This window comes from Periplaneta americana, chromosome 12 (assembly GCF_040183065.1).
Source record: "Periplaneta americana isolate PAMFEO1 chromosome 12, P.americana_PAMFEO1_priV1, whole genome shotgun sequence".
In the NCBI taxonomy this organism is placed as follows: domain Eukaryota; kingdom Metazoa; phylum Arthropoda; class Insecta; order Blattodea; family Blattidae; genus Periplaneta; species Periplaneta americana.
In genome coordinates, this window is record NC_091128.1 from 218,947 (window position 1) to 244,628 (window position 25,682).

General features: G+C 35.9%; 1 protein-coding gene across 1 annotated transcript in view; it reads right to left on the bottom strand.

Moving 5' to 3' along the window:
* The window catches only part of LOC138710102 (protein O-mannosyl-transferase Tmtc3-like), a 58,924-nt gene that overhangs the window by 15,980 nt on the left and 17,262 nt on the right, over nt 1–25,682 (bottom strand). Inside the window, exons 3-9 of the mRNA XM_069840734.1 lie at nt 16,669–16,805; nt 13,628–13,709; nt 11,386–11,485; nt 9,761–9,876; nt 6,591–6,766; nt 5,044–5,299; nt 3,264–3,412 (exon numbers count right to left, since the gene is read on the bottom strand). Coding sequence (XP_069696835.1) covers nt 3,264–3,412; nt 5,044–5,299; nt 6,591–6,766; nt 9,761–9,876; nt 11,386–11,485; nt 13,628–13,709; nt 16,669–16,805 — 1,016 coding nt within the window. The remainder of the gene's footprint in view (nt 1–3,263; nt 3,413–5,043; nt 5,300–6,590; nt 6,767–9,760; nt 9,877–11,385; nt 11,486–13,627; nt 13,710–16,668; nt 16,806–25,682) is intronic.

Here is a 25,682-nt window from a genome sequence, read left to right on the forward strand (position 1 = left end):
AAACATATTTTCAAAAAAAAAAAAAAAAAAAAAAAAAAAAAAAAAAAAAAAAAAAGAAGAGAAGAAGAACAAGAATTAGAAGAAGAAGACGAAGAAGAAGAAAGAAAAGAAAAAGCATGGTTTAAGAATACAAACAAAATAATAAAAACTCACAGTTCTTATTTTATAAATATTAAGTTAAAAAATTAGCATACAAAAAAATCTAATTACGAAATGTATATTTTGAATAATCTAATTTGGCTTGTATTTGCAATAAATGTAAGATATTTTGTATGTGATTATAAGTTTACATTTCATCACAAACTATTTGTTGATTTGGTGCAAATTCAAGCAGGGAATTTTCACCCAAATGAATTTCATCCTGGGATGTTTCACCCACTGGAGAACTCGTCTATAGAAATTTATCCAAAAGAAAATTGCATCAAGGAATATTTACCAAAGGGCAAAGACATTCATTCAATTATGTTTATGCTGGCAATTACTTTCCTAACACTTAACTTAAACTGCCATGCTACAGTCATGCAAGTGTCTTCAAACTCGTCCTACTGAGATGTTGTGTTTTGCACTCTTGTATTAAACATATTCTATGTCCCGTGTAATGGTGTCAACATCAGAGTGCTTCTTCTGTCGGTAATTTATTAGTTTGTATGAAGACACAACATTCTGAAATCTACTGTGCCAAGCTTTGTGCTGGTCCATTCGAAGTGCTGAATATCCACCATATTTATTTACCGAGCTTCAGCAGCAGCAGCAGCAGCGTCCTCTTGCACAAGTTCCAATGTACGATGTCTCCAAGTATTTGGTAACATCAATCATCTGCCTGGACATCGTTGGAAGCACAGTACGAAAACTATAGTACCGTCGCTCTTATTTCCGGCAGCCAATCACATTAAAGGTCGGCTACATTTAAATGTGTGCGTCTTGTCATTCGCTATTGATGATGTAATGAATTTCCTATGGCTCGATAAATACTTAATATAATCGCCCGCCATTTTGGCTCTTTCGTTGGCGTTCGCAGAAATCACATGAGGACGTTATTTGCCACTCAATTATTTGCTCAATTACAGTGTGTTTGATTTATTATCATAGGAGCTACAACATGATGTTTAACAGTGAAGCAAATAGATTTTTCATCTGGTAGCTCGGCAATGAAAGAACAAAAATGGCGAACGATACTACCTACCTAGACTTTATACAGCCTTCACTTCCTAAGACGTAAGCAAAGGGGAGGAGTCACACCGGAAATAACAGCGACACGCCTATAGATGAAACATCTCCGACAGGAACAAATGCTGAATTAAATAACTCACTGAATGGTCGTGCAGCCCCTTCATACAATGGCGTCCCCACCTACGAGTGCAATGCTTAGGCTGCACCATGGGACTACATACCTGGTCTATTAAGAGAAGACAAGAGGCTCATATGGTGGAATAAGAAAACCTGCTCCACAGTTGTTCAATGCCGGTCCCATTGATGAGAAGTTGTCAGAAGCTCACTATGTACACTCTTAGACAAAAAAAATGACCGGGCTCCAGATTCTATGTCCGATTCAGAAGACTTCGGGTGCATTTGTCAGAGCATGATACACACGTGGACCAATTTCTTCTGTCGTAAATGTTTCCAACACTCCACTGCCACCACTGTATCATGATTATATAACATGCTTTTTAAAGAGTCACCGTCTCTCTCGCCTAGCGTAGTCGGTAGCATTGTGGTCTTGTATTCGAAAGGTTTCGAGTTCGAATCTCAGTCTATACTTTGCTTTTTCATTCTCATTTTTTACTTCTTGTATACTGATAATAACCAGTATTGTGAAATATTTAACAGGAAGTTAATGTTTACAAAGGGCAAGTTAGATACATAATAGCAATCCTTCCCCTTGTATCTTGTATTTAAAGAGACTAAACGAAATCTTCTGGATAGAAATAAACAAAAATAAACCTTAAGTAAAAGAAATCCTTCTCGGATAGGAATAAACAAACATAATCCTTTTTTTTTGTATTAAACAAAATAGAGAAATAGATCTCGGACACCAATAAACAAAAAGAGCTTGCCTACACATATCTGGCTTATGTCTTCTGTCAGCCATGTTATCCCTGATAATGACAAGAGAGAATAGTTGTTTCACGTTTAATATGTGCAGTTACATGTGCACAGAACTATGTGAGTAGTTTAATATCAAAGACGGACATCTGACCTCACATCGAAATTTAGATAATGTGGATTCTTATACATTTTTTCACGCTCTTATCAGTTATGGTGAACTATATGCAATCTCTAACACTACATCTATAAAAATAAATTGTGTTAAAATATTGCAAAGAACACTGTGAAACAAAAAGTGCCTCTAGATCAAAACTAAGGAGACAACAGATATCCGTCTTTTATATTAAACTACTCATGTTTTCAGAAGTTCCAGATGTCTCTGATTAAATTACACATCAATATAGAAATAAACATCTGACATCCTTATGGGGTACACGACCTTGAATCGCCTACACAAGAAGCAAGGCTGTTACCACGGAGCTATTACAAAGCAGATGTGTAACGGCACTGTTTACGAGTGTAGCCAATATCTGGAACACTCTGGTTTTGTCTTTAACATTATTCATCTCGTTTTTGCAATACTATTAACATTATGATTATTATTATTATTATTATTCTGGTTGTTGCATTATTATTATTATTATTATTATTATTATTATTATTACTGCTACTACTACTGACAGAAATTATAGTAACTGATCAATACTCCTTATGGAAAAGGGAGAAGATCCAAGAACTGAGGATCTATTTTAATTCAGGGGTAATTAGGAAGAAGTCACCGATATTACTGAATGTTTTTGTTTAATTTTTCAACTAATCCAAACTCCTGTGCACGTTAATAAATGTATCATCTGTTTCTAGCTAGAGAAAAAATAAAACGAAACAAATATATATACTTACACGAAGGCGGATACGAACCCGGGTTTTCTGCATGTGAGTCAGAGTTTTACCACGGAGCTATGACACACACACACAGTTCAAACTGTTGCTTGCTGATATAAGAGTATGTTCTTGGATCTCGCTGGTTTCGTCCTTGCTACTCTGATTTTAGTCTTGTCTATCAGGCGCACAGCCGAATGGAACTTAGACAAATTTACGCTTCAAGAGTCCGGTCATTTTTTTTGTCTAAGAGTGTACCATCACGTTAACTTACTAATAAAGAAAAATGCGCAATGACGTTATTTGAGAAAGGAAACAACCACAAGATAAGTTCTTACCTCTTTTGAGCCAGAAGACTCCAGCCATAAGCAATCAGCATACACAATCCCATGGAGGGAATGTAGAGTATCCGTTCTGCTACCACAAAACCCACTGGGAAGAACAGGTTGGAGGCTGGCAGAAACGGCACAACCAGGAATGCAAGGCTCTGTTAAAACAAAAAAGAAGAGTCAAGTCCAATTTCATCACTAAGAACAGTACGGTTCATTAACCTGAATACGATGTGGCTGACCCAACTTACTAACTTAAAATGCACGATCAATTATGAAGAAATCTCGCATTTTTAGATTCTGAAAAAGACAAATTAAGGCACCTAAAACATGTTCCATAATCAATGGAGCAGAACCTACTAATATATTTTTAATTAAAAAAAAGTGCATTTCACATTAATCAATGAATTTATTATTATTATTATTATTATTATTATTATTATTATTATTATCATCATCATCATCATCAGTCGTAAGTAATGCAAGCTTTATCAGATGTAACACTCCCGGACTAAAACTGTAATCTTTCTCATATATTTAATGTATGTAATTCAGTTTAGTTTTTAAATGGGATACGCAATTACATTTGCACATTACCTAGCACAGTAAAAGTATCAATTTAATTATGTGAATTCATAAAAGTCAGCCGGTCAGACACCAGACTAAGTTGTTGTTGTTTTCTAATGCCAGGCGTTTGACAATAAAGTCATTTGACCTCTTGCACTCCAATATTTTTCAAAGATATTATCATGGTCAGCCACTGAAGCACAGATTTTGAGATGTTCCGAATCCATTTCTTGTCTTCTTAGCTGATGTTATACCGCCAGCATTCCATTGTAGGATGTTTAGTTGATTCTGTACCATTAAAGTAGTCCCCGCCCGGAGATCTGATTGGGGGACTATTTTACCTCCGGATAATTTTTACCTTAATGGTACTCATTTCATATTGGAGTGAAAATGGCAAGTTGTACCGTAAAGTGAGGTGACTTTGAACGCCGAGGTGACTTTGAACAGTAATTTAGCGGCCTTCTAAACTAAATGCTGTACCCTATTGCGAAAAAACTGAACTAATTTATTGACAACTTAAACAGTTTTTTCGCAATTGGGTACAGCATTTAATTTAGAAAGGAGATAAATTACTGTTCAAAGTCACCTCAGCATTCAAAGTCACCCCACTTTACGGTAGCTGATTTAAGTGAACACCATATTTTAACGTTTTGGTGGCTACTTCATTCACATACACACACACAACCCCCAGGATGTCTGGAGGACCACACCTGCTGTTGGTCGACAGGTCCATTGGACCTAGCTGGGAGATCTTGATCACCAGCTTTCCCTCCTTAAGCCACTGGAGGACGATTTTAGTGCCACAGCAGGTCAGCACTAGGAACAGAAAAGTAGAAAGAGGAGGAAGGAAAGGGAAATGAACCCCTAGGCCTCGAATGCTCTAATGCCGTCGGGGTCGAAGAAAGTAAGAGTTCAGTCAGAGGACTGGATAGGAAAGAGTAAAGAGGGAATTAGGTATTGAATAGAGGAAAATTATACCAAATTCAGTCATTAACTCATCAAGCTGACCAGTGCTAATTGATGAGTAGCCCCTCCCTTGTAAAATTATGCTTACTAACAGCTGCACCAGGGAAGGTAGGGATGGGACATTGGGCATTTGTCCAGGTTGGTACCTTAAGGCCTTAAATGGGAAGGATTAATGGCTCTCCCCCCTGTATCCGACAGATACCCTTCTGCAGCCACACCAGGCTAAGTCTAGACCTGTTCTAACATTGAAACTCACCATAATGATGACAGTGGCTTGCTGTCTGTTCTCTGTGACCACAGCAACGTACGTAAGAAGCAGGAGCACTGCATAGGAGATCAACGTTGCCACGTTACGAGGGTCAAGAAATGAATCCACCAAAGGCACGGTGCCCATGGTCCAATCACAGCAGAGATCACATGGGAACAGCAGTAGCCACAAATTAACACTGATTAAGTAGTTGTATGACAACTGTCGAACAGGTGTTGGCGCCACTGATGCTGGATTGTCAAACCTGCAGACAATCAGAGAGACAAAGCTCATTTAAAGTAGTTTGGTTTCTTGATTCACACTGCATTTTTTATACTTGACATGGTTAAATATTATGTTAAACACAGCATTTTCTCTTTTGTTTATACAAGAAGTGCGTTAGTAAGATTGTTCAGAAAACTGGTTCCATGTTGAGCAAGAACAAATCTTGTGCTGAGACAACCCTGACCCAAGGAAACTTTGCAAAGTAAATTCTATATTAAAATAAAATAATGAATAAACATAATATACATACAACTCTATAGGGTCTTCTTGTCAGCTTCTTCAGCTTTTACTTAAACGTCACATATTCATTATATATGAGGTCTCGCCATCCTCATTATTGAATATTACACGACTACTATTAAGCAGCCAATGTGTATTATCACCATTTAATTCGAGAAAAATTCGTTCCGCCACCGGGAATCGAACCCAGAACCTCTCAGCTCTGTGCACTGAGTGCTCTTTCCAACTGAGCTATGCCGGGACATGATCCACGGTGCCGGCCAAACTCCTCTCATTGTAATGTTTCAATAAAATGAATAAGAAACAGTTCATTCCATTGGATGACTGGAACAATTTTTTTTATTGGGTTATTTTACAACACTGTATCAACATCTAGGTTATTTAGCATCTGAATGAAATGAAGGTGATAATGCCGGTGAAATGAGTCCGGGGTCCAACACCGAAAGTTACCCAGCATTTGCTCATATTGGGTTGAGGGAAAGCCCCGGAAAAAACCTCAACCAGGTAACTTGCCCCAACTGGGATTCGAACCCGGGCCACCTGGTTTCGCGGCTAGACGCGCTGACCGTTACTCCACAGGTGTGGAAACAACAATGGAACTATTAATGACCTCATATCTAAACCTCCCTTCACATTGCGAACAATGTTAAATTTCTACAGCAGACTGACAAAGATATAAAATAAATCAGTTGCCAATACTAACTACAGACGTGGACAAATTATTAGCAAAATTGACAAGTTTTATGGTATAATTTTACAAAATATGACTTTCAAATTTAGATTACAGTTGACATTTTTACATATTTCTAAGTACTATAATCATAAAAATGTCAACATTAGTCTAAATTGAAAAGTCAAATTTTGTAAAAATATGTCACAAAATCGTAAATTTTGCCAATAACATAATTTGTCCACGTCTATATGAGAGTGTGGAACTGAAGGTTGAATAAAATAAAAAATATATTAGTAATCTGCAGCCTCAAGTAGATGGTGCTCACTATCTTGTTGAACAGGTAAGTCCAATAAATTACCTAGTGAATACGGGTAGCCGAGAACCCATGATCTGCAGTCTTATCATGAGAAGACACAGTGTTGTGGCTCCTAGCACACTCAGTCGCTTTGTTGCATCTGACGTCCATGATGGATGAAGTGAGCCTTTCCCACTCACCACTGATCGCAGCATGTAATGCAGGTCACTCAGACGAAGCTGCAAAATGAACACAGCAAATCATGTCCTTCTTCAAAGGAATTTACACTTGATCTTTTATTTCATTAAAATATCATATTTTCAAACAAATAACCTAAGAAATTCACTGCGGGCTAAAGCAAGGAGATGCACTATCACCTTTACTTTTTAACTTTGCTCTAGAGTATGCCATTAGGAAAGTCCAGGATAACAGAGAGGGTTTGGAATTGAACGGGTTACATCAGCTGCTTGTCTATGCGGATGACGTGAATATGTTAGGAGAAAATCCACAAACGATTAGGGAAAACGCGGAAATTTTACTGGAAGCAAGTAAAGAGATAGGTTTGGAAGTAAATCCCGAAAAGACTAAGTATATGATTATGTCTCGTGACGAGAATATTGTACGAAATGGAAATATAAAAGTTGGAAATTTATCTTTTGAAGAGGTGGAGAAGTTCAAATATCTGGGAGCAACAGTAACAAATATAAATGATACTCGGGAGGAAATTAAACACAGAATAAATATGGGAAATGCCTGTTATTATTCGGTTGAGAAACTTTTATCATCCAGTCTGCTGTCAAAAAATCTGAAAGTTAGAATTTATAATACAGTTACATTACCGGTTGTTCTGTATGGTTGTGAAACTTGGACTCTCACTTTGAGAGAGGAACAAAGACTACGGGTGTTTGAGAATAAGATTCTTAGGAAAATATTTGGGGCTAAGAGGGATGAAGTTACAGGAGAATGGAGAAAGTTACACAACACAGAACTGCACACATTGTATGCTTCACCTGACATAATTAGGAACATTAAATCCAGACGCTTGAGATGGGCAGGGCATGTAGCATGTATGGGCGAATCCAGAAATGCATATAGAGTGTTAGTTGCGAGGCTGGAGGGAAAAAGACCTTTAGGGAGACCGAGAGGTAGGTGGGAGGATAATATTAAAATGGATATGAGGGAGGTGGGATATGATGATAGAGAATGGATTAATCTTGCTCAGGATAGGGACCAATGGCGGGCTTATGTGAGGGTGGCAATGAACCTCCGGGTTCCTTAAAAGCCAGTAAGTAAGTAAGTATAACCTAAGAAATGCGAAATTTGTGGCTTTCATTCATGGTTATGTAACCTTCAAATGTTCTAATCAATGGAATGTTTTCATTACATTGTTGAAACAACCAACAACTACACCATAAGCCATAATTAGAAAACTCTTATATTTAAAATGATCACATTTACTTTTAGAGAAAATGAAAATATTATTGTTTTACAGCATGTTTATAGGCACACTTCTCATAATTTCTTCACCACTACTGCCACCATACTAAACTGTACATACAGGACTACTCTACTGAGAAGCTAGAAGGGGTTAATGACGCAAGCTAATACCTAACCACTGGAAACCAACCCATTATCACCAAAGAGAATGAGTGATGTAATTTATTACGTCTTGCCAGTCACCATGAAAATATACTACTGTGCAATTCACAGCAGCATCTCTTTCCACAGCATCTGCCTCCTCATTCCTACGAATATCAACATGGTCAAGAATCTACACCATTCCCACATCAGAATCTGAGAAGTGCAGTGAATGAAAAAGACTCTAAAGGGTTAATGGGATATAAATATTGATAGTGAATCAGTACAGATAAGATAACTGTCCTACAGTTCTTAGATTAAAAAGATCAAGTTTCTGAAAAAGGTACGAAGTTCTGCAATAAAAATACCGATACAGCAAATTAGTTTGAATTTATACATTTGTCTGACTGGAACAAAGGAGCAACCTACACAATCATCCATGTGGGATCTATATAAGGGATCTTCACAGTTTACTAAACTATAGTATATAAATAAAAACTGATGTGAAACTCTACAGATATCCACTCAAATTTACATCAAACATGGGATGACTCAGAAACCATGATAGTGTGCAGAGATACTCCTCCATGTCCAGGTCAGACAGTATCTCCTGAAACATGACACCAGCTGGACGATGATACCGTGGATTTTTTCTGCTGGCGAGGAATAAAGGACATGTGGAATGTTGTGCTCTGGCTGTATTGGAAGATTTCACTGCTGACACAGAAGGAGTTCCCCCAACTTGCAACAGATGCTGTCTATCCAATGGATCACAAAGTTCCTGTTACAAGTCTCAAACCCTAATGACAAACGAAGTTTCAAATTCGGAACTTTGATTTATTATCTGAACCATAAATAAGATAGCCACAGTCAAACCTTGACTTCATAAGAGAATAATATATATGCAAAAGAAGTGTTTGGTCTACACTCAAACAAATTCCTGATATATATAAGGTACACTGAAATTAAGATGTCTTCTAAATTGTGGGCATATTTCTCCTGAGATAATTTATAGCCAGAAATTTCTTTTTATCTAATGGTGGGCACTTAACTTACGTCATTCACATAAGTGTCCCTATCTAGTGGGTGATGCACCAAAGTTGTTCAGATAATAAGGCCCAAAAAAACTCGCAATTTCTGTATATTGTAAATGTATTTAAGAAAATGTAAACTTCAGACACATTGAGAAATTGAAGAATAAGAAGGAAATTGTAATATCATAGAAAAACAACCATATATACAGTGGAGGCAACATAATGAAAGGAAATCAGAGACGCCAGATACAGCAATGTGAAAGACAGCTACAGAAATTAACTAAAACCAAAATCAATTGAAAGACTGAAATAATTTTTAATCACCCTCCTTCATTATTTTACAATTTTTCAAACTTAATAATAAATTGTAATGTATCAGTCAATTAATACTGAACAGTGATGTTATTAACACAGTTTGATAATTATTCTACATGGCTAATTTTACTGCTTAGCAACTGAATTTTTTCAAACTTAATGGTGTTTGTTATAAGTTAATTTTTACATTCGAAAATCAAACTTTTGGTCCTAGCTACTTAAAATTTAAGAGTTATATTGTCAATCAATTTTATATTCAGCAGAAGGTGCCAAGTGAATGGAGATAACTGATTCTCCAAGTCTTACCTTCTGAGCAACTATCAGCTCATACACAGCACAAATACCCGTGATTGTGATGCCTTGTTCTTTACACAACATTGCAGTGGCCACAGAAATCATGGCTAGAATCAAGTGTCGCCAACCTGCACAAAGAACATATTAATAAATAGAGATGTGAAATTATAGGATTACTTTTTCGTATTTGAAGCAAAAATGTTTTTAAAAATATTATGGAGCACACACTGGTGCTACATAAATTCTTATGTCATGGAGCTACTATTCGACACTTCAGAATCTGTTGTATTCGTTCTCTTATATTCAACAAGCTATTGTATTCTGTGATTATAAATCGCTATTATAACAAACAATCTGACATCTAAAAAATGTTGGAAAATTATACACCATATGATGAAGCTTAACAAAAGGTTGGTTTTTCAGTGAGTACCGACACACTGTGGATATTATGACAGTCACGAAGCTCAATACGTAGTAAATATGCATACATTAGATAGTTGCTCACCATTAGGATCGCTAATATTGCCTCATTACAGGCAATGCAAAATAGTACCGGCACAGTCTATTGTTTCTAGCACCCTCAAAACTCAAGCTTCGTGACTGTATATAGTAGACTGTGATATTATCTAGCAATGAAGCTGCTGACCGTCTTGCTAAGAAGGGAAGTAAAATCTTACAAAACCTCCTGTGAACTTTATCATTTAAACAAATGGAAATAACAAGATATAATATCACACCATTTCCACGAAATTTCAAGTAATAAAAGATGGGAGTGTTTCAATGTACAAAACATAATTCCTGAGAGACAGACAGCTATGAAGAGTTCTAGAAGCAACCGTCCGCAGTGTGTAGTGTGGTGCGAATAGGGAATTTACAAGTGAATACAGTGTTTAGATTGTGTACACAGAAACGAAGAAGTGCAGCCAAGTTCGATATCACTCCTAATGAGTGAAGTCTACTGAGCCAAGCCCTGTCAATCAGGAGGCCCTTGCCCTTACGGGATCTAGCAGGCTAAATTTATTATTTATTATTATTATCCAAGGAAAAGTGCAGTTGCATCCTTTCGATTACCCACAGGACATGACTGTTTGTCAAAACACTTGAACATAACTGAAATTTTGTCTTCACCACTTTGGCGATTGTGCAGTCTTCAGGAAGAAATGGATCAGAATCTGTCCAGCCCTTTCCTCTAAACTCACTGAGTGTGAGAAATATTGGCGAGCAATAGAGTTAATGGTGTGTGGATAAGCTTCAGGGCTTCTACCGCATTGTCTTGGTGTTATTGGCTGACGTTTCGACCACTGTGTTGTGGCCATCTTCAGAGCAGTTGTTGGATAAGGAAATAGTCTGCCGGCTCTTATATATATAGTAGTCTCGATAGGGGGAGTACTTGCTGTGATAGGTCGTAGGTTCTCCTTCTGGCATCTGATTGGTCCTAAGAGCCGGCAGACTATTTCCTTATCCAACAACTGCTCTGAAGATGGCCATAACACAGCAGTCGAAACGTCAGCCAATAACACCAAGACAACACAGTAGAAGCCCTGAAGCTTATCCACACACCATGTACACCAGCCGCGGAAGCCTATGCCCAGAACTCAGCATTAGTTAACAACAACTCACAGCATGCAAGATCTTACCTGTGACACGTTTCCTTTTAGTTGATTTTGTGTAGAGGATGAAGGCTGCAAGAAAGAACACTGAGGACAAGGTTTCAGCTCTCCCAACCACACCAGTCACCTGCACAAAATTTACCTTCCCTTAGACATGACAGCAGAGCATATTCTATATTATCTTCCGATAAGTAATATTTCTGAGAAATTTAAGTCACACATGTATCACTACAACAGCTCTCCTCTGGATTATACTGCAACTGTAGTCTGTGCTGTTCACTTTTGATACAGATACAACGAGTACGTAATTTAATAAAAAAATATATAATATACAGTTTTCAAGTGACCTGTCTGTTACTCAGTTATAGCCCATGTATTGGCTCACTGTTCTCAGTATCTTTCTGAATCTACAATATATGAATACAGGGTCATTCCCTGTAGAATCACTATCACTATCAGTAATAATACATTTATACTTAGATCTTGAAAAGGATAATCATATTCTTCATAGTGGGTTGTGAAAAAAAAAGAAAATGCATTCCTGTCATGTTCAAACTCACAACAGAAAAAATATTTAAGGACTAAATTTTCAAAATCTTATTAAAGTAATGGCTTCCAAGTGATATTTCAACTAGTTGTAAATCACCTTCCATTTTAATAATAATAGTATTTGTTTAACAATGCTTTCAATTGCAGACATTATTTGGTGAGAAATGGTCGATAAGTTTTGCCCAGGTCATCTATCAAACTGGATTCTTTTATGTGACATAAATCTACGAGAGCTTTACTTCTGATTTGGATTTTATTGTCCTCTTGAGGAGTTTGAATCCATGAATCTCAGATCCAACAACTAGTAAGATATCCATTGGACTATGCAGAGCAATCCACCATTTGGGATTGATCTGATTTCATAACTATTTAAAATAGCCTTCACATAAGATATAACACAACAGTATTTACGACAAACACTTTCTTTTCACAGTAACAGTACTCAACATTTCCAAACGACTTCATTCTTACCCGTCATTATCTATAAAATATTTTTCTGGGACAATGTTGGGACCATAAGATATGGAGAAAATACATTAATATATTATTAAGATAAAATGTGACCCAGATTTCCTCTTTGTACTTCAAACTCTCCTTCCCAAGACACGTCATTAGCTGAACAACTAGAATGTTGGCTTTCCATGCTAGTAACCCAGGTTCGAATCTTGATGGGTTCAAGTAGTATTTGTAGTGGATGAAGACAGTGATTGGTGGGAGGTATTTGCAGGGTGCTCCCAATTCCCCTACTGGCATTCCACTATTGCTCCATTAATCATCATCATGCGGTGAAATGTAGATCACCTCCTATGGTACAATGAGGGCAACACTACAATGGGAGATAAAAAAAACTCCTCTTCCATATCTTCACACCGTACAGATGTTTGAATTTTTGTTTATTATGTTGACATCTTAAGGATGCCTTCTGTTTGAAGTCAAGAGGAAACTATAAGCACATACAATGATGGGAATACCAAACTATACAATAAAATAATTGGCTTTCAATATTGAAAATTAATTATAATGGAATTATATTCGCAGTCTTCAAATAACAGTACTTATGAGTATCACGTATCATTTTGGTACATGGTACCAGTACTTCTGAGTCAAATTATGTATATGTACTATAATTAATTATGATGAGGCTAATATCTCTGGAATGCGAAAATGTTTTATAAGTAGTCAATATTGCCAACTCACGAATTATAACTTAAAAAGAAGAAATATAAAGCAACATTAAAAAAAGTACAAGTATAGGTTATGAAAGAGAAATAGAAGGGGCAAGGAACAAAAGTTTCGAAATTGGCTAACAATAAAAAAGAATACTCGCATTTCAAAGTAAAAGAATCATGTTAAAAGGTGAAAAATGTGTTCGATATTTATATTTCACAAATTAAGAAATGTGATTCATAAGAACTGAAAAAAAAAAAAAAAAAAAAACTGAATGAACTAGAAGTTGAACCAAAATTGTCGCAATAATTTGAGAAATCACAATGAAAGGATGGGCAAAATTAGAATCCCAAAACAAAATTGTATTAAAAAGAAGCATGAGAAAACTGAAGAAGAAATACCATGGAACTGTAACAGCTGTCTGGCCTAACATCGGTGTACGAAAGTGTGAAGATAATGAAGTCTGAAAAAAAGATTGAAAATTAAAACTACTTATTAGTAATTCCACTGTAAGATAAAATTATGATCTATAGGCAAACAATATGTTACTCACAGCTTCAGTATGGATTGGATGGACGGTAAAGAGCATCGATGCTATGAAACTCGAGATTTCTGGTAGAAACATGGAGCACATTCTGCAACAGTACAACTTATTTTATATATTCTACTAATGTTTAATGTACAACAAGCATAAGAAACTGTACAATCCATGACAGATCCTGTTACATATAAAGGTAAAGTTATCCTTACTACAGGCTCCCACCTTTACAGACAATCAGCACTAACAACAGTAGGAATGCTGTCTTATATATGATTGCTGCCTTCACCCCAGTAGAAGCTGACTGAACGCCAGGCCATAGTGCGACCAGAAGGACTGAATTAATTAAGAAAACTCATGACCCATCGGGAATCGAGACCGTGATCTCATGGCTTGCAGTGAAATGTCTTAACTGCGCCCTCTTCTTGTTCTTATTCGTAAACAACCCTGCAGCACTTGTGCAGACTGAACTTTGTGACCAGCTTCACGATGCTGCTGGGTTTCACTTCCTGAATTTACTCAGGAGACACTGTGTATGAACAGTAAGAAACACATCTTGAAGTCTGTACTGCTTCCACGCTTATAATGGGGATGTACGATGTCTAATGGATTAGGCACTTATGTATGTATGTATGTATGTATTTATTCACACTGCAATGGGTATATACCCGGTGGCTGTGGTAACTAATTACACTCAATAATGACAATTAATAATAATACTAATAATTAATATTAACAATCATTTATAATAATAATAATAATAATAATAATAATAATAATAATAATAATAATAATAATAATAATAATAACAGGGAACATCCTAAATTAAATGAAGCACGATCACTTAAAATAACATTTAAAGTAAATCTAATTTGTACCTTAAACGTAAGTTCGACTACACCCATTTCGCTGTCAACTCACTCACTGCACTGGAACTACGACACATTTCACTGATTCTATCCTGATTTCACTAACACTTCAAAAACATTTCACTGTTCAAATACTTTGCACTGCCACTATAAACTATAAAGCTTCACTGACAGGAACACGTTTCACTGACACAACACACTTGACTGACAACATAATTCTTCACTGATACAACTCTTCAATAACAAAATATCCATTTACACCCTTTAAATACTGTGTATAATATACTACCGTCTATTAGTAAAGTCCTTAAGCCTATTTTTAAATACATTTTTGGTTGTTGGTAAAGCCTTTAGTAAGTCTGCAGGTAAAGCATTCCAGTCCCTGATAATACGATTGAGAAAAGAAAACTTTCCAGTGTCCGTCCTCTGTCTTCTTTCCCTCAATTTATAAGAGTGGTCGTTCCTTGAAGAGTAATTTGGCGGCTGCAACCTATTTTTTATTTCTCTCCAGGCAGGCTCACCTCTGTATGTTTTGAACAGTGCGCATAATCGAATTCGCGTTCTCCTGTCCTTGAGTGTGTCCCATTTTAATGGTGAATTTTTCCGACAACACTTGAGAGCCCGTTTTTTAATCTTTTCCAGTGTCTTAATATGTTCTAATCTGTAAGGATCCCAACATGCAGCACCATATTCCATTACTGGACTTACTAGTGATTTATATGCAATCTCTTTGGATTTATCAGAGCCTTTTCTTAGTACCCTCATCACAAAGAGGACAGAAAGGAAACAAGACATATCTTGAAAGTGTCATAACTTTATGAGGGACTATTACAAAGGAAGCAGTTTCAAAATTAAGTTCATGCATGGTATATTCAATCTGTATTAATTACAAAACAAAAATTGACTATTCTACTTTTAAGAAGGACTCTTTATGCTAATCACACGAGTCAAAATGACGGCCATAGATTGGAAGCTGTTAGTGGGCCATAGTTTTCCAAGTCAATTTATTTCCACATGCGACCATTACCATTTGTTGTATTAAGGTAAGCATTCACTACATCGTATCGCACTCATCGGACGAATCGCACGGATTGGAAAAAGACAATCTTTGCTCTAATTGTTATGTAACTGCGTTCACTACATCATATCGCACGCATCGCCTCTCGGCAAATCCGTCCACGTTTCTTGGATGAGCAACTTTTCCAATGCTTGCGATCATGGCTCCTTTAATAAGTCAATTTTAATTGCTCAACTGTTACTATTATGTTGTGTCATGTTCAGTGTCGCGCCAAAATGGCAGACGGAAAACTTATTTCGCTTGTAGAAAATTGCGAAGAATTATATAATTTGAGGCGTTCCCATTACAGTAATCAAGTCATTTCTTACATATATATTATGTAACCAATATTTCTTTCGTTTCTTCGTCTTCAATTAAGATGCATGAAGCAATTACAAATTCTTATTCGCTAACAGTCATAATTAATAGACCTAACCTCAACTCCTCTGTTTTCAGCAATGTCAATATCGTGCGACGTCATGTTTCAAACAGCTGATAGGGGGATCTGATAAGGCGATGAGGTGGAGCCGTTACAGTGAACGCACTGCACTTAAAATATCCGTTGTGTGAGATTCGTACGAGGATAGTGATACGATGTATTGAACGCTTACCTTTAGTTTGGCCTCTTTGGCCCATTCTGTCCTCATTTGTATGAAAAGTGTAAACTAATGCTAGACATTCAATAAAAGCAGAATTCCTTAGTAAAGCGATCAGCAAGACAAGGACACAGACCCAGTTTCTATGAGGAGATAAATATTCATTTAATTTTCAAGAATCGAACAAGAGTTCGCTGGATCTATGCGCAGATATGAAAAGAAACGTTGACTTTCGGAACTGATCATACTAATAACTAATTACATTTATAAAAAATACAATGTGAACTTATCATTGCAAATAATGCATAATAATACAAGTCACGGGATTTTATATAAATATTAACTACCTACAGATCAAAGATAAATAGTAATAAAATGGTAATCAGGTTACAATGTAAATTAAGGCAAAATAATCCGTGTTCTTTAATAAATGCTTGTCAACTCTAGATATTATCCTTCTTGTTGATATCTTACATTCTATGCGAATATACAAATAGCCTATTTTGTAATGTATGAAGGAAGCAAACACCGTACCTGAAGTACATAAGACACACGATGCTGTGCAGCATCATGTTCACTAAGTGATAGCCCATGGGCTCCAGCTGGTGCAGGGAATAGTTCCACCGGAATGTCAGAATGCACAAAGGTCGATATGACTTGTGACTCTGCTCCTGTAAATGTCACAATCAAAGCAGTGATAAAACACAAGGGGCATGATGGAGGTACATATACGGTAGCGTGCAAATTAATCCGAACACGACATATTTTTACATTTTCTGTCATTGTTGGCCTCACAGCTGCTCATACCGCTTTAATTGACATCTGTAGAACGTGTAATTCCATTGTTGACGGTCTGTCATTATTATTTTTTTTATAATATGTGACATTTTGCCTGTCGTTTTGTACTTATAAGCATTTCAGTTGTGTTGAAGACTTAATACTGCAATCCTGTGTACATTCTGTCGTCTTCACAAATGGATACAACTCCACGAAAACAGCCTAAAATTATAACATTAGCAGAGCATTCTTCTATGACACAGAGGCAAATTGCTGGAGAATGTCACATCAGTTTGGCTACTGTTAATTCGATCATAAAACGATACAGGGAGACTGGATCCATCACACCCCAGAAAAAAGGAAACTTTTTTCCAATGAGTCTCATTTCAAGGTCCACGGCCACCGTGTTTCTTACGTACGGAAAGGATCCGAAAAAGTAACAGCAGCTCATCTCCAACAAGCACCCAAATACCCCCCTAAAGTAATGTTTTGGGGTTGTTTTACACATGAAGGGCCTGGAGCATTAATACCTATCAAGGGAATGATGAATTCTGACAAATATATTCACGTATTGGAAACCAGAATCGTACCCCAGCTGCAAAAATCATTTCCGGATGGCAGAGGTGTGTTCCAACAAGACCTGGCACCATGCCATACGTCTTGAAAAACTACAGGATTCTTCAACAAGAAGAATATTCAGGTACTCCCCTGGCCAGGCAACTCACCCGACATCAACCCCATTGAGAACTTGTGGTCAATTTGCAAAAGAAGAATGCAAAAAATGGATTGTTCTACAAAGGAGAAGATGATTTCTGCCCTCACTGGTGTATGGTTTCGCGATGAAGAAATGAAGAATATTTGTGGGAAATTAGTGGAATCCATGCCAAATCGTCTCAGAGCTGTTATTAGGAACAAGGGAGGCCACATAGATTACTGAGGTATGTCTTAGATCCTTTTTTTATCCCGTTTGAGTGTTTTTGCATAAGTAATTATGTTGTTTGGATTAATTTGCACGCTACTGTATGACATGAAGAGTGTTTCTACATAGGATGTTCTGTAATGAATAATTATAATTTTTTTATGTCTCATTTATTACATAATGACATCGTTAATTCATTTCTGGTCTTAACCTATAACAGGCGATCAAGTTCAGACATGTTTAGTTTCGCCTATTGCCAATGAAGTTGACATGTGAAGAACAATAGATTATTCTGAAATTTGGTTTGTGTCTACAAATCTTGTGCTAAGATGCATTAAATATTACAAAGGATTCTGTTTGCTCGTAGGTGGTACAGAAAGTTTAAAGATGGAAGGCAATCACCATTAAAAGCCACTAGTGCTGGGACGCCAATGACAGCTCTTACAGAGTAAACATTAACACTGCTGCTTCAAGTGAGGCATTCTCTGGAATAACAACTTAACGTATGTTATATCATTTTTCCGTTCCCAGCACATATTGAATTCTTAATAACTCGTTTTCCTTCTGGCAAAATGTTATTTCCCTCCAACACACACAGCACCCTGTAGAAGCATTTGAATGTCATTCTGCACAATGCTGTTATACCAGATCTAAAATGTTTGAAGTTTTGTAGTTAAGTTCTTGTTCCAGAGAATGCCTCAATTGTGAGGGAAGACAGACGAATCACATTAAGAAAGCTGAACATTTCATCACATGCCACCTATAACAGAGAAACTACACATGACGTCATGTTAATGTGCAGTGGTTCTTCGTATAGATTCAACTTATTTTAGTCTGCATGGAGATCAGAGAAAAACGTTTCGTGAAATTAGACCTTGATGCTTGTACAAATGAAGAAAATTCCAACACTGGAAATGACGACAGTATCTATTTCATTATACAGTAGGAACCCCTTTTAACGAATCTCTGAGGGATTACTTTTTTTTCCTTTAAATAGGGGTTTTCCTTAAAAGAGTGTTTACGTAAAATGGGAAGAAGAGGCTAAAACAAGTAGTACCCTACTAACGTGTCTGTTATATTCCAAACATTAAAATCATTTAATTAGGCCTATAATTATTATTTACAATAAATTTCATTATAATATTTTCTAACTCTTCAAATGGTGAGGCATGAATATTTTTCCGTTTGGATGAACCCAAACCACACTAACACTCGGTATTGAATATTATTTTTTCATTATTCTTTGTAATGAAGTAGTTCACAAACCATGCATTTCTGCCATATTATTTGAGGATTAGCCTCGACATCCCTTACTATTTTCACTTTCTGTCTGATAGTTAATTTCTTCCACTTAGTCGCTATTATAATGATGCATAAACAGCATAAAAGAAAACTTGGAAACAGGCTCTACACAACTGGCGAGAACAAAGCAAACAAAGCAACCAGTCTGCGAAAGCAATGCAAAGCAAGACCATAAAAATAATACTGCCATATGGTGTCGCATTACTGCTGATTGAGATGCACTATCGTATATGCTGGTACTATTGATTATTACTGAAAGTTGAGTCGATATTTTGGGATTCATCATCATAAAATCCACTTGACAACTATTCCTTAAAAGCAGGAATTTCCTTAAACTGAGTTCCTTAAAAACAGGAATTAATTACATTATTCTTAAGGTAGTATGGCTGGGACTTCACATATTATTTCTTAAAAATGAGAATGTTAAAATGGAGTTTTACTGTAACTATACTAGATACATTCATTATTTATTTTCGTTAACTTTATTTAGTTATACAGTGGCAGGACTAAAATAATTAATAATACAATAATTACGATTCAACTATTTAAAAATATTTTATAAATGTATATCACTGAACATTTTCAAAAATTGCCATTCCATTCTATGTTTTGAAAGCCAATGCAAAGATACATAATGAAATTGTCTGCTGTTACTCTCACAGCCTTAGCAGCGAAAAGGTTAAAATAACACGTGATATTCTATTTTTTTTCTACTTTGCAGAAAATTGCATCATACAGCTATTAGCTAATACTGACGAGAATTTGAAATTACAATCAGTGGAAGAAAATCTGCCAACAGAACAAAATATTGAATTCATTATTCTACCAGTCATTAATATTGCTATGGAAAAAAGAAGTTTCTGCTTTGGAAGACTATGATGATGATGATCATCATCCTTGCATGTACTGGTCCTAGTGGCCCGTTACGGTCTCTTGCCAACGCTTGAACGATCTGCCCAAGGATCTCTTGCCCACAGGATGGTAATTTAAAATTTGGCGTGGAATTCTAGAATGAGGCATTCTGATGACATGTGATCTCCAGTTTTGTCTGTATTTCTGTAGGTATTCCGTAATCGGTTCAATCTGCAATTCTTTCATAATGTCAAAATTTCTAATGTGATCCATTCTCGTGTATCCCGCTGTACGACGCATAAATCTCATTTCTGCCGCTGTTAATCTTTGTGAATCAATATTACGAATCTCCAAGCTTCACCAAAACAGAGTATAGGTCTGGCCAATGTTTTATAAATTCTGGTGCGCTTTGTTTTTATACTAAGGTTGGTTTGAATATCGATTAATTATCCCCATTGCACTGTTGAATTTAATAATTTTCTCATTCAAATCCTTTTCTTCTTCATATGAAATTTGGTAACCGAGATAACTAAAATTTTTGACTTGTTCGATGATTTTACTATTGATGCATATTTTGCTACGGACTGGTTCCTTTCCTAAAAAAGCCATCACTTTAGATTTGTCAGTTGAAATTTCCATATTGAAACTTTCTGCCATTTGAATAAAGTTGTAAACCAAACGTTGTAAATTGGAAGACTATGATGACAGTTATAACGTGCTATCTGTTGATGAATGTACGAGTATTTTGACAAATGAGGGTAGGCCTAGTAATTCACAAGTAACAAACAAATTGGAAGAAAATCAGAGCCCACATATATCTACCGGTACGTCTTCTAAAAACACAGATGAAGAAAATTATGATGAATTAGGTGCAAAGAAAATAGTAGAGAGGACAATAAACTGACAGTAAATATCAAGGGTTGAAGATACATATGCTAACTGAATGTGAAGAGAGAAAATTATTATGGTAGCAATATCTTCTTCATGTAAGGAAGGAAAAAGTTTGGAAGCAAGCTTCATCTGTCATCAGGCTGTTGAAAAAACTTTGGAATAATTATGGTCTATCGATTCATGGAAAAGGAAAAAGCAATGAAGACTATATGGGAAAAACAATCAAAGTGGTGTCATCATCTAATTCAGTATATCACTGCAAACTTCAATGCTTTTCTTATCAAAACTGGTGAAAGAGAATTATCACCATGGATACAGTCACCCTTTCCTACTTTTTCATTAGGAACAGAAATAAATTTTGCAGTAATATATTGAATTAAAAGAAGACATCATCCTTATGAGAATTGTGACTTTGTTTTCCCTCGTACTCTACAAATGGTCTGCCACACAGTGAGAGGATCCAAGGATATTATTTTTTATTTGCCTAGAGAAGATGAGATAAAAGTAAGAGTGTGCAGAATTTTTTTTATCAACCTTGGGGCCAAGAAAACAATTTTAAATACTTAAAAGAATTGTAATTTCAAAGACATGTTTTCAGAGAAGTCAATTTGATATAAAAGCAATCAAAATTGCGAGATATGTCCTGTCTAATAACTTATAACTCAGCTGGTTACTCGAGCATAATGAACATCCATGAATTTTCCTTCTTCTTGGGATAGTCCGACATAACAATGCCACAGTCAAACCACTATGTAATCGCCTCATAATGTGAAAATGGTTACTCTAAACTCAGCTTTAGTCATCTTAATCTGTATGTTTTAATGTGGTAACTTTTAATTGCTTAATGTTTGATGTCAAATTTTACTTTGTTATGTTAATCTGAAGACGATCTAATAATGTTGAAAATGTTCGTTCATTAAAACATAATCTACTTTAAATATATAGTGAGTTGTTATTGATAAGTTATTAGATGGAACATATCTCGCTTTTATATAAAAATAATTGTACAAAACGACAGAATATAGGTCTAGTGAAGATGAGGAGACCGTGAAGAAACTGGCATTGAAGCTGTCCTACTGAAAGATAGGGAAGCTTCTGAGAATTGGACTGTGTTGAGGTCAGATTGTGTTATCATATGGTTGGATTTAATACCTAAGGATGATTTCTTATGATTCAATTTTTAAAGGTTAGATATCGATGTGAAAAGGCACATTAAAAGTATTTTATGCTCGACCATGCCGAAATGTAGTAATTATACACCTGGTAGCAGTCCTTTAATGCATATCATTAAAGTACACCTATTCATTAAAGTTCAGGTATTCGATTATTCTCGGCTATGCAATCGAAAGATGAGGGAAACGTCACGGAGGCTGGAAATCCAATACTGTCACAGAAGGTTATGTTCTGTTACTATAATAATTAGCATTAATTGTAAATAATATTCAAATAAATTCAATTTGTCATCTCGTTTTTCAATTCTAAATGAATTTCCAGATTATACATTCTCTGCATTACATCAAGGTCAATGACATTATTGTTCCTCGGAAAAAATCAATACTTTCGCGTCTGCGCACATCTCACAATTCACTAGCTATGAACAAGGTCACTTCCGATCTTCTGTCAGATACAAATAAAGTGAATACTTCTTAATAATTTCAAGTTAGAAATATGGTCGAGCATAAAAAGTCGTATGAAACATGCCTATAATGGTAAGCTCGTATGAAAATTATGAAACTCGCTTGCGCTCGTTTCATAAACAAACATACTTGCGTCTTAATTACTGTCATTATAGGCTCGTTGCATAATGTACTATTAAAAGTCTGGTAAGTGTAGCATTCTTAATAATTCCAGAAAAAATCGCAATGAAATCTCTAATAATTTGACGGAAATTTAATTACTTACAAAAATAATGTGTAGCAGACTGGGGAATCGTTGACTGCACACTGGGCGGTTTGTCGGTATATACCTACTGTATGCGGCTCTGGAGGATCAAGTGAATATTGCAATGTCACAAGAACTATCAGCTTCACATATTATCCTCACTTTACGTATCCAGAAATTGACAAACTTTTTTTATGGCACGAGTCACATATTCGCACATTCAAAGATGCCATTAAATTGAGTTTTATCAATAAATTCAGACTTACGCACCTCAGTTTCTGTTTATGGATGGAGTTAAGTAACAACAAACCAACCAACAATTTTGTACATAAAAAAGTGTCATTTGCAGGCTGAAACTACGGGAGTTGGATAAAAGTAAAGCCAGGTAACAATCTTGTGCAGTATGATCTCGTGCAACTTCAATTTTGATCCACAAACGTTGTTCCAGCTATGTAAACATGTCGTTAAAGTGCTTACACTATTCTCCTGTACTTTAAGGCATCACAGTATTTGACTGAATATCATACCACTCGCTGCACTGGTTCTCACCCTAAGGCTGTCTCATGTAGCAGCAGTGCTCCCATCACTTTTTATCCAACCCTCGTATTTCCTAAACACATGAATTCTTATTTTGCGACAACAGACAAACACATAGTTTGTTATTACAAAAGTTTTAAATTTTCTTTCATGAGAGGAGTCAGTTGAATTTGAACAAAATTGATCCTATGAGTTCATAATTAATTTCAACGAAATACCTCAATGTTTTTAAAAACTGATTTTGCTGGTTGGTCTGTAAAATTTGACGCACAGAGCTTCACCCCATCCAATTCAAACCCTGACTGATTATTTTTTCTTCTATACTCCGTCACCTGCTATTTACTGTCACTCAGTCTTGTATCCTTTAGGCTACACTTCAGCATGAACATACTTTATTCTGATGGGGCACATTCTAGTTGAGCTCGGAATAATAAAAGATAAGATATTTACTGATCCTTGGTCATTTGATGAATGAATTTATTTGTTGTGTAGAGGCACTAACAGTTTTTATATGCAACAGAAATTCGTAAAACTTTCTGTATATGAAAATGATTCCTTAGCTGTGGCTTGCGAGAGTGTGCATGCCTTCAGAAAATAAACTGTTGCAAATGTATGTATGCTGATGCCACACTTTGGAGTCTTTTGAATGCTGTAGTTTACAGATAATACATTAGGAAACAGGTCTATATTTTTGTCAGGTTTTTAACTGTGATATTTAATGTAGTAGTTTTCATTTGAAAAAAAAAAAAGTAATTGAAAAATTACGGAAAATGTTAAATTAATTTGTGATAGGCCTAAAGAAGTAAAAAGTATTGTATTTATTTTATTAAAGTTGTATTTCCACAACAACCTGTGCTTTGTCTCAATACACACTTTTGACTTCACATTCATACAGTAAAGCAGCTTCTAAACTACAAGTTATGTCTAATCTGTGGGACAAGGAGAAAACTGTTGCTGCAATGCAGAAGAGAACATAGACTATTATTATTTTTTTGCTTTAACATTTAGCTCATATCGGATGTGTAGGATCTTTGGGTACAAGCGAATGCTTGTTAAATGTGTAAATATTTATAATTTCGCACATTTGTAATGAGTGTTAGTAAGAAAAAAAGGCAGCACATAACAGCGAAAATAATTACAACACAAATAAAGGCAAGCTATTTCAGCTTTCCAAAAGACGAACAATGGTAAGTAAAATAAGTTTATTTAATAATAGATTATCAAGAATGGAACATTATTAATTCAGAATCAAAATAATGTGTACAGACCTATACAATGCCAATTAGCCATAGGCCTATTTATAAAATCGTAAGTTTATGTAAATCCTACATTTTTCCAATGCAAAGAAATGGACTTACACTCCAGAAGAGAGGCTCTGTGAAAAGAAGTATGTCGTATAAATAAATAAAAACTGCACAACATGTAATGTGCACTTCGAAGATATGATGTTTTCAAATTGTCTGAGAAACTTGATGCTGTTCCAACATTATTCAGCATACCAAACCCACCAAAACAAACATGGCAAAAAAAAACCTAAAGAGAGGAACATGAAACATATCAAGTGGCTACGAAGGTTAAAACTGATGTATAGTGGTCACCCCTCTACCCTCAAAAATGGCCAGGTAGTCTCAGAAAAGCAGATTTGCACATGTGCAGGGAGTTCACAAGAGAACATGTTTCTAAAGGGTTATGTCTTAATGGTCCGTTGGTCAACCGGCTAAGAGATTTAAAGGTGATAGTGTATCTCCTTGTTTTAGCTCGCAGTGAATTGAAAAAGCATCAGACAGAAGCTGGCCTATACGGACTCTGCTGTAAGTTTCATTGGGACATATTTTAATTACTTTATTCATTTCTGTGTTCTTTAAAGAACTTGTCACTTTTTTCTGATCTTACTACCAGAAACTTCCTTTCTGATCTCAATTCTAATTCTCCAAAGTAAAACAACGCCCAGGAATAAAGTATCATCTTCCTGCTCTCACTTGATTCAAGTGCAGTTCGTGGAGGTACTGTACACGCGATTCAGACACTGTCTTCTTCCTCTCCACTATACTCATGGCCTCACGGGCAGAATCAACAATAATTTCATCATTTGATATTTCCAGACACTGATTAATGTTTTCTTGATCCACAGCAAAGAATTTGGTCAATTTGCTCCACCAACTTTTTAATGTCTTCCATTAATATTCTTCCACTGTCGTCATTCTCTACAAACCCTTGAAATTCGACTGCAAGTACCTCATTGTCGGAGTACAGCTTCCTCCATAATCATAATATTCTTGCACTTAATCATGTCTTATGCATTGTTTATTAATAAGATAGGCTCATTTTCTTCCAAACCTGAAGCAATGGAACGTTTAATGTGCTAAAGGGAAGGGGTAGTACACATTCC